Raw genomic sequence first — 16,679 nt, 5'->3', positions numbered from 1 at the left:
TATTGTTAGGTAGATTCTGGACCCATTTTCTCCTGAAGTATGCAGATAATTATGTCTTACATGCACAAAATGGGTAGCCAATAAAATACCATGAAATGTATTTTTGATCCTGATACTCAGTTTTTTTTTTTTCTTCCAACCCTAAAGTATGTGAGCATTCTTGAAAATTCTGGGTTGGAGTTTAGGGTTAATGGTTTTAGGGTATTTACTACATAACTCTATCATAGTAATTCTTTTTTTTTTTTTTTTTTTTTTTTTCTTAAGAGATAGAGCTCATGCACAAGAGCAGGAGTCAGGGAGGGGCAGAGGGAGAGGGAGAGAGAGAATCTTAAGTAGGCTCCATGCCCAGTGAGGAGCTCCATCTCAGGACCTTGAGATCATGATCTGAGCCCAAATCAAGAGTCAGAAACTTAACTGACTAAGCCTCTCAGGTGCTTTTCTACTATAGTATTTTTAAAAAAGTTTATTTATTTACTCTGAGAGAAAGAGAGTAGCAGGAGTGGGAGAGGGACACACACACACACACACAGAGAGAGAGAGAGAGAGAGAGAGAGAGAGAGAGAGAGAGAGAGAATCCCAAGCAGGTACCCTGTCAATGCAGAGCCCAATGTGGGGTTCAATCCTACCAACCTCAAGATCATGACCTGAGCTGAAATCAACAGTGGGATGCTTAACTGACTGAGCCACCCAGGCACCCCAGTCATAGGAACTCTTAATCATTTTTTGGGTCACAAAAGCCTTTGAGGTAATTTATAAACTATATTTTTGCTTGGGGTGATAAAAGGATACTCCAAATTTAAGATAATTTAAAATTCAGAGTTTTAATACACAGAGGTTGTAAGTTCTAAACATATATTCACTGAAGCATTTTTGATGCCTTTTACCCCTTCATTTTATGGGGAACTTTTCAAGCATGCAGCAGTGTTTAAAGAATTACACAGTAAACAACTATATATACCTACTGTTTGACTTTTGTTAACATTTTATGTATTTGTATTTGCTCTGTCGCAAATTTGTCTGTTTATCCCTGTCTGATACTTCTTTCTGTTATTCCTCATCACCTGTGTAAATTAAGGTTGTAATGGCTTTCTTTGTCAGACACATTTCTTTAGACTATCATACATTTTTTCCAATTTCAATATTAAAGGATTTTTTTCCCCTCAGTGATCTAAACTAATAGGGCATCTTTTTCTGAACAGTTTTCTGACCTTTTATCTCCAAGTAGGCATGTCAGTGTGCTACTACTCCACATGAGGTGGTTTCTAAAGTGAGTTTAATTCCATTAATTATTGATTTAGACACATTTATAAGCTACATTGGAGATTTCAGCTAGTTAAGGGAAAGATTCAGGGCAAAAATATAATTATTCCAGAATAAAGTATATAGGTATTTGAGACCTCCCCTCATTTTATAAAAGAGGAGTTTGAGTCTCAAAGCTGCATGACTAATCGTATGCCTGCTATTAGTAACCATGGCTCATGACTTTCTATCTGGTGCATTTTTTTTTTTTTTAATGTTTGTTTATTTTGTGAGAAGAGGAGAGTGTGTGTGCATAAGTGAGGGACAGAGAGAGAGGGAGAGAGTTCCAAGCAGGCTTTATGGTGTCAGCGAGGCTCAGTGTCACAAACCGAGAAATCATGACCTGAGCCGAAATCAGGAGTCGGATGCTTAACTGAACTGAGCCACCCAGGCACCCCTCTATCTGGTGCACTTTTATGCTGTAGTTTTATCTCATTTATTTCATTTATGTCTGTAATACTAAAATGATGATGGCAAACATAGATAGAACATCTGCTTTGTATCAGGCGTGGTGCCAGACTCTTGTTCCTCTATGGTTTCTAATCACCTTAGCAGCTGTGCAGAGGAAGTGTTACCTTCATTTTACACGTGAGGAAACAGGGTAAAGAATATGTGTAAGATCCAACATCTAGTACCTGGTGGAGCCTGGATTCCTATCTGTGACTGACTCCAGAGCTTTTGCTCTATATGCTGTGTAATCTTCTGAGTATTAGCTAGTTCGTAGTTTTCTTCAAGGATTCCTATTGTGTCTTGTTGTCAGCCCATTTTGTTTCTTTAGGTTCTGCTTACCTCTTTGTTTACCTTATGTGTCAGCATTTCCTATGTGCATGGTAGATCTTTATGCATTCATTTACATCCATATTTAAAAACAATATTTTTATTTCAGAGTGCTCTTATGCCTGCACAGTTATTTTTTAAGACAGAAGATGGGGGCAAATACCCAGTTATATTTAAGCATGGGGATGATTTACGCCAAGATCAACTTATTCTTCAAATCATTTCACTCATGGACAAGGTAACTATAACTTTATATTGGCAGGGACCATTTTTTAATTTTGGTTTAGTATATATGCAGTGAATGGACACTGAATTTTTTTTAACATTCAGGTGCAATCATAGGAAGCTCAGCAATCTCCAGTTGACCTTAAACAACTTTAGTTGTTTTTATGCACTGCAGATTGACTCTTGGGTTGAGTATAAAATGAAATTGCAACTGTTCCTTTTTTTTTTTTTAATTCTTTTTAATGTTTATTTATTTTTGAGAGGGAGATAGAGTGTGAGCGGGGAAGGGGCAGAGGGAGGGAGACACAGAATCCAAAGCAGGCTCCAGGCTCTGAGCTGTCAGCACAGAACCCGATATGGGGCTTGAACTCACAAACCGTGAGATCATGACCTGAGCCGAAGTCGGTTGTGCAACTGACTGAGCCACGCAGGTGCCCCTGCAATTGTTCGTTTTTTTTTTTTTTAATTTTTTTTTCAACGTTTTTTATTTATTTTTGGGACAGAGAGAAACAGAGCATGAACGGGGGAGGGGCAGAGAGAGAGGGAGACACAGCATCGGAAACAGGCTCCAGGCTCTGAGCCATCAGCCCAGAGCCTGACGCGGGGCTCGAACTCACGGACCGCGAGATCGTGACCTGGCTGAAGTCGGACGCTTAACCGACTCCGCCACCCAGGCGCCCCCTGTTCGTTTTTATTAAAACTCTTTTCTCAGTTAAGTTCTCTTGATGTCGAGTTTAGTAACTCCCTTCCTCTTAATCAACTAGATCTTTTTCTTCTTTAAATTGCATCTCTGCCTCTGGCTTTTAAAGGAACGTATTTGTCCTCATTTCCTTTTTTTCTGAGTTCTAAAATACTTTGTGACTAGAAAGAGCTGCATAAATGAGTTGGAAGACCCCCAGTGTTGATTGGAAACTATTGACAGTGATTTAGAATAAGTTTAAAAAAATTGACATTCCATCAAGTGCTTAATAAATTTATTTTTGATGATCAAAGTACAATTAATTTAGTAATCTCTTATAATAAGCTATTATAATACTTACCAGCAAGACTGCTTCAGAACAATCTTTATACTTGTTTGGTTAATGTATTTTATCATTTGATCAAAAGCTGCTACGGAAAGAAAATCTGGATTTGAAGTTGACACCCTACAAGGTATTAGCCACTAGTACAAAACATGGTAAGTTTATTTTACACCATGGTTGTTTATTTGAGTGTCTAATAAGTATACTTTTCCTCTTTTAATTGAAAGTTAAGAATGCTAGAGATTGAATTCATTTGTAGCACTGAAGGCTGACTGGGCCTCTTTCCCTTTCTCCCTGGCTCCCTCTTGAAATCAGCATATTTGTAAGACAAATTAATACCTTTACACTGTATTTCTTTGCATTCAAAACTGGTTATAATTTACAGTAGTTTTTTTTTTTTTTTTTTTTTTTTTTTGCAAAGTTTATTTATTTTTGGGACAGAGAGAGACAGAGCATGAACGGGGGAGGGGCAGAGAGAGAGGGAGACACAGAATCGGAAACAGGCTCCAGGCTCTGAGCCATCAGCCCAGAGCCTGACGCGGGGCTCGAACTCACGGACCGCGAGATCGTGACCTGGCTGAAGTCGGACGCTTAACCGACTGCGCCACCCAGGCGCCCCTACAGTAGTTTTTTTCATACTAATCTGTGTCCAGAATCATCATTTGAGAGTTACTGTGACCCAGAGTGACTCTGTATTGTGCTCTTAAAAAAAGCCACTCAACAATGATGCTGCCTCTGAACTAGTTTTTTTTTTTTTTTTTTTAAATATAGAATGATAGCATCTAAATCTTTCTGAGATTGAATAACCTCTGGAAATTTGATAGACGGTTCCCTAGGAATGCTTGCCTACAGCCTATTGTCAATTCCATAGTCTTGATACTCTTAGAGCTTCTCACCCTTCGATACCTGGGAAAAACAAAAGTATCCATTTTAGGTTTCTTGGCCTTCTGCTGGCCACCCTCAAATCTTTTTGGTGGTGGTTTAATTCCTCTTCTCGCTTTCGGAATGATGTTGTTTAAAGTGCACATATGATCTTTGACTATCCTGCATAAAATGATTTACTTACTTCCATTCGTTCTTTGGACAAAGTCACAAGCCTTAGCTTGTTTTACAAGTTCCAGCATCCTGTGACACACTCCTGTACCTGTCTCTCAAGCCTCTCTTTTTCCAGTCTCCCCCTTGCTTCCCAGGCATTAGCCACATGGGCCACCTTCCATTTTCTCGAATGCACCGTGCTCTTTTCAGCCTTAAGGCCTTCATTTATGTTATGATCATTATCTTTAGCATCCTTTCCTCACAGCTTTACCTATTAACTTTCACTGTCCTTCAAAGCATGGCTCAAATGTTAGATGCCCTCTGATCTCTATGGTAATTTAGGTCTCCCTACACTATTCTCTTTCACAGTACCTTTTTATTCACAATATTTATCCCAGTAAAAATTGCAGGCTTCTTCAGTGTATAAAGGCAGGGTCAAAGCTCTGTTTTTTATTGGCAAACTTATTATTGCATGGGAGAAAATCAGTAAATATCTTAAGTGAACTGATACACACTATTCCCTGTTTGTGATACAGGAATGAATGAGACATTTCTTACTTTAAAGGAGTATATGGTAGTTCCTTCATTCAACTTTGATTTTTCATAATGTCCTCCTCCTTTTTGGTAGTTTAAGGGATTTATACTTCTGTCATTTCCAGGAAATGGCAGAACATGGAGTATTAGATAAAAAAAGGCAATGAACATAATGCAGTTTTAGGCTTAGTTGATTGATATTATATAATTTCAGAGTTCTTAAAGTGATTTTAAATTTGGAATATTTTTTTTTTTAATTTTTTTTTTTCAACGTTTATTTATTTTGGGGACAGAGAGAGACAGAGCATGAACGGGGGAGGGGCAGAGAGAGAGGGAGACACAGAATCGGAAACAGGCTCCAGGCTTCGAGCCATCAGCCCAGAGCCTGACGCGGGGCTCGAACTCCCGGACCGCGAGATCGTGACCTGGCTGAAGTCGGACGCTCAACCGATTGCGCCACCCAGGCGCCCCGAATTTGGAATATTTTTAACTGGCATATGTTATAAAAGTACAGAAAGAAGAAATTTTTGTGCATATTTAAGAAGCTTAGCTATTACTTTTTGTCTGTGTATACAGTAATAGAAATTGCCCTGGAGAAACATACAGATTAAGTCAGCTTAATTGAAAGAAGAGTTTACCTCTAGTTCCTATGACTCAAATGCCAGTCTAAACTTAATATATTGTTTACAGACTCTTTAAGTCATTTGAGTATGCAGTGTATGCATTTGAAAGTGAAGGTTATTCTTAGTAGAACCCTTACTATTTTTATTGCTTAACCAGTGTTGCGCTTAATGCAGTGCATGTATTTCTTTGTAGGCTTCATGCAGTTTATCCAGTCAGTTCCTGTTGCTGAAGTTCTTGATACAGAAGGAAGCATTCAGGTACAGAACCAATTTTAAATGAGTTATGCAATTCATGAATATATCGTTTTAAAAAGTTCAATCTTCATAAAAAGTGTGTAGAGTTAAAAGTGCATGTTTCATTTTATCACTGTTCTTTCCTTGAGTTGTTTTCCTTTTCTCAGAAGTGAATAATACTAAAAGTTGCAAATTCTTCCATGTTAGTATGTACAGATGCTTAGTTCCTTAAATGGTGCCTGGCACATAATAGGGGAGTGGGAATAAATGTTAAAAGTTTGTTAGTTTATAGTTATCTTATATTCCAAATTATGGAAATTCTACAGTGTGTTTAACTACAAATTAACATTTGGCTATTTCCAACTTTATGGTTCTTCAGAACAGTACTACATGCTCTTGCTCACGCATGTTTTGCTCATTTGTTTTTAAGACCCCTCTTTTCCCCTTCAACCTTGTTGCTGTCCTTTAATATAGGAATAGGTGAGCAGTTCCTAGGATTATGCCATGTGTGTCTTTGAAAATTTTTACACTTTATAGACATGGATCAATTCTTATCACATCTTAATGGTTAATTTGTGTTATTTAAAAAATTTTTTTTACTGTTTTATTTATTTTTGAAAGAGAGAGAGAGACAGAATACGAGCTGGGGAGGGGCAGAAGGAGAGGGAGACACAGAATCTGAAGCCGGTTCCAGGCTCCAAGCTGTCACCACAGAGCCCGACGTGGGGCCCGAATCACAAACTGCCAGATCATGACCTGAGCCAAAGTTGGATGCTTAACCGACTGAGCCACCCAGGCACCCCAATTTAAATATGACTTTCTTTTTCCCTGTGTAAGAAGAATGTATGTAATTTACGCAAAAAAAACCTGATATGCCTGAAATGAAAGCTAATACAGGACGGACTTGACAGGGGATATTTGTTACAATGTGTTTTTGTCTTTCCCAGTTTAGCATGTAATTCAGTATGGAGTTTAGATTTGCAGAAAAGCATTATTCTCATTTCTTGGCAAAGCAGGTGGTTATACTGTTCTTTGGTTTAAGGAATAATCACTTTGCAGTAGTTAAACATTCATGCTCACTAGAGTCTTTTGGGTTTTCTATGTATGTAACACGTCATCTGCAAATAGTGAAAGTTTTACTTCTGCCTTACAAATTTGGATGCCTTTTATTTCTTTTTGTTGTCTAATTGCTGTGGCTAGGACTTCCAGGGCTATGTTATATAAAAGTGGTGAGCGTGGACATCCTTGTCTTGTTCCAGACTTTAGGAGAAAAGTTCTCAGTTTTTCCTCCTTGAGTATGATGTTAACTGTAGGATTTTTATATAAGGACTTTATTATGTTGAGGTATGTTCTTTCTAAACCTACATTGTTGGGGTGTTTTTTTCTTTTTATCATGAATGGATGTTGTACTTTGTCAGATGCTTTTTGCATCTATAAAAATGATGCAAAGATAATTTTAAGAATAAAAATTATTCTTTCTCTTACTAATGTGACATACCACATTGATTGATTTGTGAATATTGAACCACCCTTGCATTCCAGGAATAAATCCCACTTGATTGTGGTGAATGACTTTTTTTTTTAATGTATTCTTGGATTCTGTTGGCTAAATTTTTTTAATTAAAAAAAATTATTTTTAATGTTTATTTTTGAGAGAGAGCGAGATTGACAGAGCATGAATGGGGGAGGGACAGAGAGAGAGGAGACACAGAATCTGAAGCAGGCTCCAGGCTCTGAGCTGTCAGCACAGAGTCTGACACAGGGCTCAAACCCACAAACCATGAAATCATGGATTCATGAGCCGAAATTGGATGCTTAACCAACTGAGCCATCCAGGCGCCCCTTGGTTTGCTAATTTTTTTTTTTTTTTTTTTTTTTTTTTAAGATTTTGCATCCATGTTCATCAGAGATACTGGACTACTAGAACTGATGAATGAATTCAGTAAAGTCGCAGACTACAAAATCAAGATATAGAAGTCTATTGCATTTCTATACGTTAATAATGAAACAACAAAAAGAGGAAAATAATCCCATTTATAATTGCACCAAAAATAATAAAATACATAGGAATAAACTTAACCAAAGAGGTGAAACACCTGTACTCTGAAAACTATAAAACACTGATAAAAGAAATTGAAGATGACACAAAGAAATGGAAAGACACTTCATACTCATGGATTGAAAGAACAAATATTGTTAAAATGTCTGTGCTTCGGGGCGCCTGGGTGGCTCAGTTGCTTAAGCATCTAGTGTCAGCTCAGTTCATGATCTCGCAGTTTGTGAGTTCGAGCTCCGCATTGGGCTCTGTGCTGACAGCTCACAGCCTGGAGCCTGCTTGGGATTCTGTGTCTCCCTCTCTCTGCCCCTCCCCTGCTCGCACTCTGTCTCTCTTTCTCTCAAAAATGAATGAACATTAAAAAAAAATGTCTATACTACTCAAAGCATTCTACATACTTAATGTAATCCCTATCAAAATGCCAACAGCATTGGGGCACCTGGGTGGCTCTGTCAGTTAAGCGTCATCCAACTTTCGGTTTTGGCTTAGGTCATGGTCTCACAGTTTTGTGAGTTTGAGCCCTGCGTCAGGCTCTGCACTAACAGTGCAGAACCTACTGGGATTCCGTCTCCCTGTGCTTCTCTCTCTATCCCTTCCCCACTCATGATGTCTCTGTTTCTCTCAAAATAAATAAACTCAAATAAAAGAAGAAAATCCCTTAAAAAACTACCAACAACATTTTTCATAGAACTAGAACAAACAGTCCTAAAATTTGTATGGATCCACAGAAGATCCCATAAATAGTCAAAGCAATCTTGAAAAGCAAAATTGGAGTTATCACAATTCCAGACTTCAGATTATATTACAGAGCTGTAGTAATCAAAACAATATGGTACTGGAACAAAATTAAGACATACACATCATTAAAACAGAATAGAAAGCCCAGAAATAATCCACACTTACATGATCAGTTAATCGTTGACAAAGGAGACAAGAATATGCAATGTGAAAAAGTATCATCAGCAAATGATATTGGGAAAACTAGATAGTTACATGCAAAAGAATGAAACTGGACTACTTTCTTAAATCTGAAAATGGATTAAGGGCCTAAGTGTGAGACCTGGAACCGTAAAAATCCTACAAGAGAGCATAGGCATTAATTTTTCTAACATCAGCTGGTAACAACATCCTTCTAGATGTTGTATGTAGATGATGTCCAAGGCAAGGGAAACAAAAGCAAAAATAAACTGTTGGCACTACATAAAAATAAAAAAAGCTCTGTAAAACAAAGGAAACGACCAATAAAACTAAAAGACAGTCTGCTGAATGGGAGAAAATATTTGCAAATCACATATCTGATGAAGGGTTAGTATCCAAAATATATAAAGAACTTACACAACTCAATACCCAACAAATAATTGAATTTAAAAATGGGCATAAGACATTTCTCCAAAGAGGATGTCCAGATGGCTAACAGACACATGAAAAGATGCCCAACATCACTCATCATCAGGGAAATGCAAATCATAACCACAGTGAGATACTACCTCATTTCTGTCAGAATGCCTAAACTCAAAAACTCAAGAAACAACAATTGTTGGTGAGGATGTGGAGAAAACGGAATCCTCATGCACTGTTGGTGAAAATACAAACCAGTGCAGCCATTGAGGAAGACGGTATGCAGGTTCCTCAAAAAATTAAAAATAGAACTATCCTATGGTCCAGTAATTGACACTGCTGGGTATTTACCCAAAGAATATGAAAACACGAATTTGAAGGGATATATGCATCTTTGTGTTTATTGCAGCATTATTTATAATAGCTAAACTATAAATAGTTTATAGGGTATAATGATAAGTGAAATAAGTTTATAGGGTATAATGATAAGTGAAATAAGCTAGTCAGAGAAAGACAAATACCATATGATTTCACTCCTATGCAGAATTTAAGAAACAAAACAAATGAACAAAGGAAATAAAGAGAGACAGATCAAAAAACAGACTTTTAACTATAGAGAACAAACAGAACATTAGCAGCAAGGGGGTGGATGGGGGAATGGGAAGAAAAAAGCAAATAGCTGGGGCTCAGAACACTAAACTGCCTAGGGTTGATGTTTTGCTATGCAGTTTTCCAACTGTGTAACCTTTAGTCACTTCTTAACCCTTTGTGCACAGAAGAGTTAACAGAGCAGACCTGAGGCTATTGCCTTTAGAAAGGTCTGCTTGCTAAGTTAGCCTTTGACTGGTATCTGGGAACTTGGCTTTCAGTGTGTTATTCCTGTGTTCTCTGATAAGAGTGGTTCAGTGTGCCTAAACTGTGCAAATAATTTGATTTACAGTGAACAACTTGCTTTCCTCCTAGAATTTTAACAGTTGCTAGACAGAGGGTGACTTTATGACCAGCCCCCAGTAAAAAACCTTGAGTGCTGAGTCTATAATGGGCTTCCCTGGACAGAAACATTGCACCCAGATTACTGCCTTTTTTTTTTTTTTTTTTTTTTTTTAAAATTGGCATTGGAGAAAAGTAGTAAGTATGCTCAGCATATCCCCTCATAGAAGAGAGCCAGGAGGCTGACACATGGATTTCTCCAGGCTTTGCCCGTGTATTTTCCCTGTCCTGATTCTACTGTGTATACTTTTGCTTTAATAAGTGTCACTTGTGGTACAACCATATGTTGAGTCTATGATTCCATCTAACAAACTTGTCGGAGTTGTTGACCTCCTAACATACCCTTTAGGTCTCAGTTTTTGCATCTGTGAAATTTGGATAATAATTTAATAGTATCTGCCTCTAGGATTAGTACCTGAAAATGAGGTGAAGTGTATGTAGAGCTTTAACATAGTTTCTAACTGAAATTATTATTTAATAAAGTTATTAGTTATTATGTGGCTGTGTGCAGTTGGTATATTGATTTGGTAAAATAAGGACAGTGCAGTTGGTATATTGATTCTTGGTTTCATGTCTGATCTGTGTAAATAGTTTTGCTGAGTCAGAGGTTATTCTCATGTTCAACTTCAGTAGACAATTAAAACGTATTTTCTAAAATAGTTGTTTTTGGGAAGTTATTCTGTTTCTCATTGCTATACATCTTTGCCTAATCTTAATATTGTCAGACTTTTAAATTTGGTATTGTAGTTTTAGTTTTCCCTAATTATCACAGGTTGAACATTAAAAAATATATGTGTAGGCTATGCATTTCTTCTGTGGAGTCCTTATTTACATCTTTTGTTCATTTTCCTCTTGGGTTGTTTGGGTCTTATTGATTTATAGGAGTTCTTTATATATTCTAGGCATAGATCCTTTGTCAAGCCCAAGGGTGTTCAGAAAAGCTGAAACATAGGGTAAACTTTTTTTTTTTTCAACAGCATGTTACTTGTGTTTTCAAATAGTATATTCTGTTTTTCTTTAACATCTACATGTAAGGGAATAGTTCTAGTTGGTAATCAGAAACAAAACAAAACATTATTTTCCCCACTGTTTCCAGACTCTTTGGACACTCTAGTGCATGTATTGTATCCCTATAATTCTTTTGTTCAGTTAGCATCTCTCTTATATTTATCTTTCCATCAATTTCCCCTGGGAATTATTGGCACTTTCTAATCATTTTTATTGAGCTTTTTTTTTTAATTATTATTATTGATGTATCATTGACATACAGTATTATATTACTTTCAGGTGTACAACACAGTGATTTTGACAATTACATACATTATGGAATGATCACCATAAATCTAGTTACCGTCTGTGACCACACATAGTTATTATAAGCAATATTATTGACTATATTCCCTGTGCTGTAGTTTATATCCCCTTGACTTATTTGGTTTATAACTGGAAGTTTGTTAATGCTAACAGTGTTTCAGTAGCTACACTTAAAAAGTAATTTCAATAACTCATGTTCACTTTAAGGAGAATGTATGATACAAAAAACCCCCTCTGAATTGTTTACATTCAGAAGAAAGGTGAAAAAAAAGTGATAGAGTATAGAGAAATAAAAGTAAATTCATTTCATCTAATGTTTTCCCCCTAAGGTGTAAAAGTAGCAGCATACTTTTTTTTATCTTAACTGTCTGCAAGCACAGTAGTAAAGACTGATTCTTAGAATATACTTTTTAAAGTCCACATTTTATAATTATTGACTAAACATTAGGCCAGGTACTTGGTCATGTTTTACAATTGCAAAATGTCTGATTTGTTAAGGATTGTATTGAGTTTGTAAACATGTGAATTATATCTTTTCAGAACTTCTTTAGAAAATATGCACCGAGTGAGAATGGACCAAATGGAATCAGTGCTGAAGTTATGGACACTTATGTTAAAAGCTGTGGTAAGTTTTTCAAGCTCTATTTTCCACTGATGCAGTGAAGTCAAGGAAATAGGCTATCCTCATGTTGCTATATTCATACACATTTGTACATTGTAGGATTTTATCTTACTCCATGTGGGCTGCTCTAACAAAATACCAGAGACTAGGTGGCTTGTAGGCTGGAAGTCCAAGATAAGGTACCTACTTGGTCAGTTGACGGCCCTTTTTGGGGAGAAGACTTTTTTGTTGTATCTTCATCTGTCAGAATGGGCTAGGGAGCTGTGTGGACTCTCCTTTTAGAGAGCACTAATCTCATTCATGAGGGGTCTACCCTAATGATTTAAGCACCCCCTAATACCATTACATTGGGCTGTATGATTTCAACATGTGAATTTTGGGGGCCACAAAGACATTCAGATCATAACATTTCAATTCTGTATAAGAAGATGACTAAAAGATATACTGATAGAAGAAGTCAATTAATGTTTTGACATAATAGTAATTAACAAGGTATAAATTCTGTTTAGTCTTTGGTGAATGTATCTTTGCAATCAGTTAACTGTGTTATTATTACAAGTTATCTCTTCCTGGAAGCTGTTAATTTTCTCCAAGATTTTCCCTGTGTTTGAGTAACTACAATTAAAGAGACTGAGGGAAAAGTCTCAGCAATAATTATGCTTTAGATAAATCTCAAGAGCTATGTTAGGAGGATGCCTCTCATGATATTTTATTTTATGGTCCCTTCCTGGAAATAAGTAGGTAGTAGAATGCCAGAGGGATTAATTCACATCGTTTCGACCATTTATGCCTACCTATCCTCATGAAGTTTATGTTCTAGAGGATTTTTTAATTTTCTTAAGCAGTTTTTTGTTTGTTTGTTTTATTTGTTTTTGCTTTTAATAGCTAGATTGTTTAAAAGAGGGTTAGTAAAGGAGTTGACACTAGAGTTAGCCCTGGATGGGATATGGTATATAAGTTGTTCCTGTTTTAAGTTCCTATTTATACCTAAGGCAAAGTAGGTAAGGGACTTTAGACACATGTAACAGTTGTATTTAAACTTTCATATCATTTAATGGCTTATAAACTGATTCTTATACATGACATTTAAAAATTTTTCACAATGTTCCTATGAGGTAGTATTCCAGATTATTTTAGACAACATAATTTACTCCCAAATTTATACTAGATGATATATAAAGAAGTACATCTAGTTGGCTGAGAAGTATAAAGAAAATGTAATATAGCTGGGAACTTTAAAAGCACTGAAATAAAACATGTATGTGTATATTAAAATCCTTTATGGTTTTAATCGTATTTTTACTGAAGGAATATAACGTGGTACGTGTAACTGTGCTGTCCCTTAAAAATGACCATGTACAGTGTATTTAAAGACTAAAAAAAAATTACTGAAAGATTCTAGAGAAAATGTATTATTTCTTTTAGTTCCCCTTGCTCTCCCAACTCTGTATTTCTCTTTTCTTTCTCTCCTTCCCTGCTTTCCTTCTTTTCTTCTTTCCTTTTCCCCTTTCTCTTCTTTCCTATTTTTTTTGACCTTCAACTCTTGTTTTCTGTGTTCTGAAAAAATTACGTATCATCTAAAGACTAGGCAGGACATCTAAGATCACTCACATGACAGTTCATAGTTCATACTGTCTTTTATAGCAAGACTTGTCTGTCAAGTGTCCTGTACGTGTCTTCTCTGTGGCTTGGGGTTCTCAGAGCTGGGATCCAAGAGGAAGTATTCTAAGAAACAGAAAGTAGAAATTGTTGGTTTCTGATGGCTTGGACTGGGAAGCTGATCATTTGTCATTTCTGTTATAATCTCTTGGTCAAAGCAGTCACAGAGCTTGCCCGGACACAAAGGGAGGGGTTATAGTTCCCACCTCGAGTGAAAAGCACGTTAAAGAATGTGTGGCTATTCTTTAGTCCACCACGCCTAATTACTGAAAACTTTTTAACATCATGAATCTATTTAACAAATGAATGCTAACTTTATCTGCTTGAAATATATACACACACATACTATCTATAAATATTGACTAAAATTTTGAAAGCCCTGCTCACTCTTAGTAAAATTACTGGGACAGTATATTATGGTTGCATGTCGTAATTGTTTTATGTAATGTTCTATTACATAAATGTTCTATTACATAAAATGTCTTTTATGTAACGTTCTATTTTTTTCCAAGACCTAATGAAAGTATGACTGGGTTTTTCATATAAAAAAATAGCCATTTCAAATTGAACTTCTTGGGGCACCTGGGTGTCTCATTCAGTTGAGCGTCTGACTCTTGACTTCAGCTCGGGTCATGATCTCACAGTCCTGAGATCAGGTTCCATGCTGGGTGTGGAGCCTGCTTAAGATTCTCTCCTCCCTCTTTCCCTCTCCTGCATGCTCATGCACTCGTGCGCGCGCTCTCTCTCTCTCTCTCTCAAAAATAAAGAAATAAGTTAATTAATTAATTGCACCTCTTGGATACTTCAGTTCAAATTGGATCTTGCTCCTTTCTTTCCCTAATATTGTACTTTTATTCCTTTCCTGGTAATCGATTTGATGGCAAGCCTTCTCTTCATCTTATTTTGAATAGCCTTTTTTTTCCTTTGTACCTTGTTGTGTTACAAAATAATCATTTGTATTTTAGGGTGTTTGGTATATTGGAGGTTGAAAGCCATTATTTGAGTTTTTCATTAGAGGATTTAGTGATCAATAAGTTGCTACTTTGTACTAGAATCTGATTGTTGGACATTATCATATAGATGTATGTATAAGTTTCATTTTAGAAAGTAAAGGTTTAGATTTTTGGCAGAGTGTAAGAAGAAAGTGATAATAGTTTTGGTGACAGTTTTTTTCCAGATTATGCAAGGTATCAAGTATATTTCATGCAAGTAAATAGAACATTAATTATTTTTACAAATATATTTTTGCTAAGTGAAGGGAGATACTATCATTTGCTTCTCTAATATTTCTCTGAATTTTACATCAAAGTTGTATTATAATACCAATTTAAAGATATTGTGCATTTCATATGGGCTCAAAACGCTAACAGGCAGCATCCTTTTGACAAAATTCTCTTGGACAATCTACTCTGTGCCATCTCATATTGTTTTGAATCTGTTATCTTTGCTTTAAAAATTTCTGGGGATCATCTGACTCTTAATTCATGTATTTTCCAGCATGTTCTCTCTTAAGCATTGATACTTTGAATTATTGGGACACCCTGATTTCACCCCCCCCCCCATTTATATACATATGAAAGAGAGAAGATCATATGTTATCTCACTTGACTTAAACAAAACAAAACAGCGGTGCTTGGGTGGGTCAGTTGGTTAAGTGTTTGGCTCTTGATTTTGGCGCAGGTCACGGCCTCATAGTTTGTGGGATCGAGCCCTGTGTCATGCTATTAGCATGGAGCCTGCTTGGGATTCTCTCTTCCTCTTTCTCTCTGCCCCTCCCCTGCTCGTGCACTCACTCGCTCTCTCTCAAAACAAATAAACTTTAAAAGAAAAAAAACAAAAACATCTATTAAAATGACCCTTAAACATATTTATGACCTTAACCCACTGAGGCAGGGTAAAGGCTCTTTCCCATACATTTCCCATTTCCATTGGAAAATAATCCAGTAATAATTACTGTAAAAGCAAACGTGATGATAGAAAGTAGTATATAAAAACATCTTGCTTTGTCAGTAGAGACAGGCAAAATTCATGGCATGTCTAGTTGTGTAAAAATTTTAGGTCAAATGTACTGTTGCTACACATGTGAATCATTACTCTGTAGAAGTAGCTAAACAATGAAACAAAGTAAATAATGATAAAACTAATTTATAATGAACCAAAAGATAAGCTGCACCATACAACAATTCAAGTATATTGATACACAGTGATGTTCTTTTGGAAAATTGCCAGTGTTTTAACAATGTTCTGATGCACATTATCAGGAGTTTTCTATCCTTCACAAGTATTGAGTGGCAGCCAGATTGCTAAGTGACTCACGTATTAGAGAGCTCGGTGTCCTAAGTTCTTACGTGTTCTCTTTATGAATTTCCTTTAGCATGGCGCTCACTAATGTCGGAGTGGAGGGCCATTAGTCGTTTGTGGATTGCATATTTTGCAGCAGTTTTAGAGCAGCACCACTCCAGCATTACCACTGTAATCCCTGGACCAGCAGCATTGGCTTCATCTGGGAACTTGTTTGTATTAACAGAATCCCAGGCCTTGCCCCTGATGTTTTGATTAGAATCTTCATTTTAACAGGAGTCCCAGGGGATTCTAGTACATTAAAGCAGAAGGGAGTAAACAAACTGTGGTGTGTATAGCAATCACTTTCTAGTACTGCCCCGAGAAATTCTGATGCAGCAGGACTCAAGTGGGCCCTAAGGGTTTGAATTTTTAAGAAGCTCCTAGGGGAGAGTGATGCTGCCAGTCTGTGCATCATTTTGAAGAGCAATTTCCTAGCAAGAGTCAAATCAGTTTCTTCCTACAACCTTCCTCATGGTAAGTATTTTAGGATTTTTAGGCCACATGATCTCTGTTGTAGCCATTCAGCCAGGCCAGTGTCGTGCTCAAGAAATAGGTAAATGAATGGATGCGGCTGAGTTCCAGTAAACTCTATAAAATATAAAAACAGA

General features: G+C 36.7%; 1 protein-coding gene across 1 annotated transcript in view; it reads left to right on the top strand.

The window, feature by feature from the left end:
* The window catches only part of PIK3C3 (phosphatidylinositol 3-kinase catalytic subunit type 3), a 145,160-nt gene that overhangs the window by 85,521 nt on the left and 42,960 nt on the right, over nucleotides 1–16,679 (top strand). The window contains exons 17-20 of the mRNA XM_040478958.1: nucleotides 2,186–2,314; nucleotides 3,409–3,478; nucleotides 5,709–5,773; nucleotides 11,988–12,072. Coding sequence (XP_040334892.1) covers nucleotides 2,186–2,314; nucleotides 3,409–3,478; nucleotides 5,709–5,773; nucleotides 11,988–12,072 — 349 coding nt within the window. The remainder of the gene's footprint in view (nucleotides 1–2,185; nucleotides 2,315–3,408; nucleotides 3,479–5,708; nucleotides 5,774–11,987; nucleotides 12,073–16,679) is intronic.

This window comes from Herpailurus yagouaroundi, unplaced genomic scaffold (assembly GCF_014898765.1).
Source record: "Herpailurus yagouaroundi ecotype Mexico unplaced genomic scaffold, PumYag 142, whole genome shotgun sequence".
Classification (NCBI taxonomy): Eukaryota; Metazoa; Chordata; class Mammalia; order Carnivora; family Felidae; genus Herpailurus; species Herpailurus yagouaroundi.
Note: the sequence above shows the minus strand (reverse complement) of the source record. Positions and strands in the feature narration are given on the sequence as shown.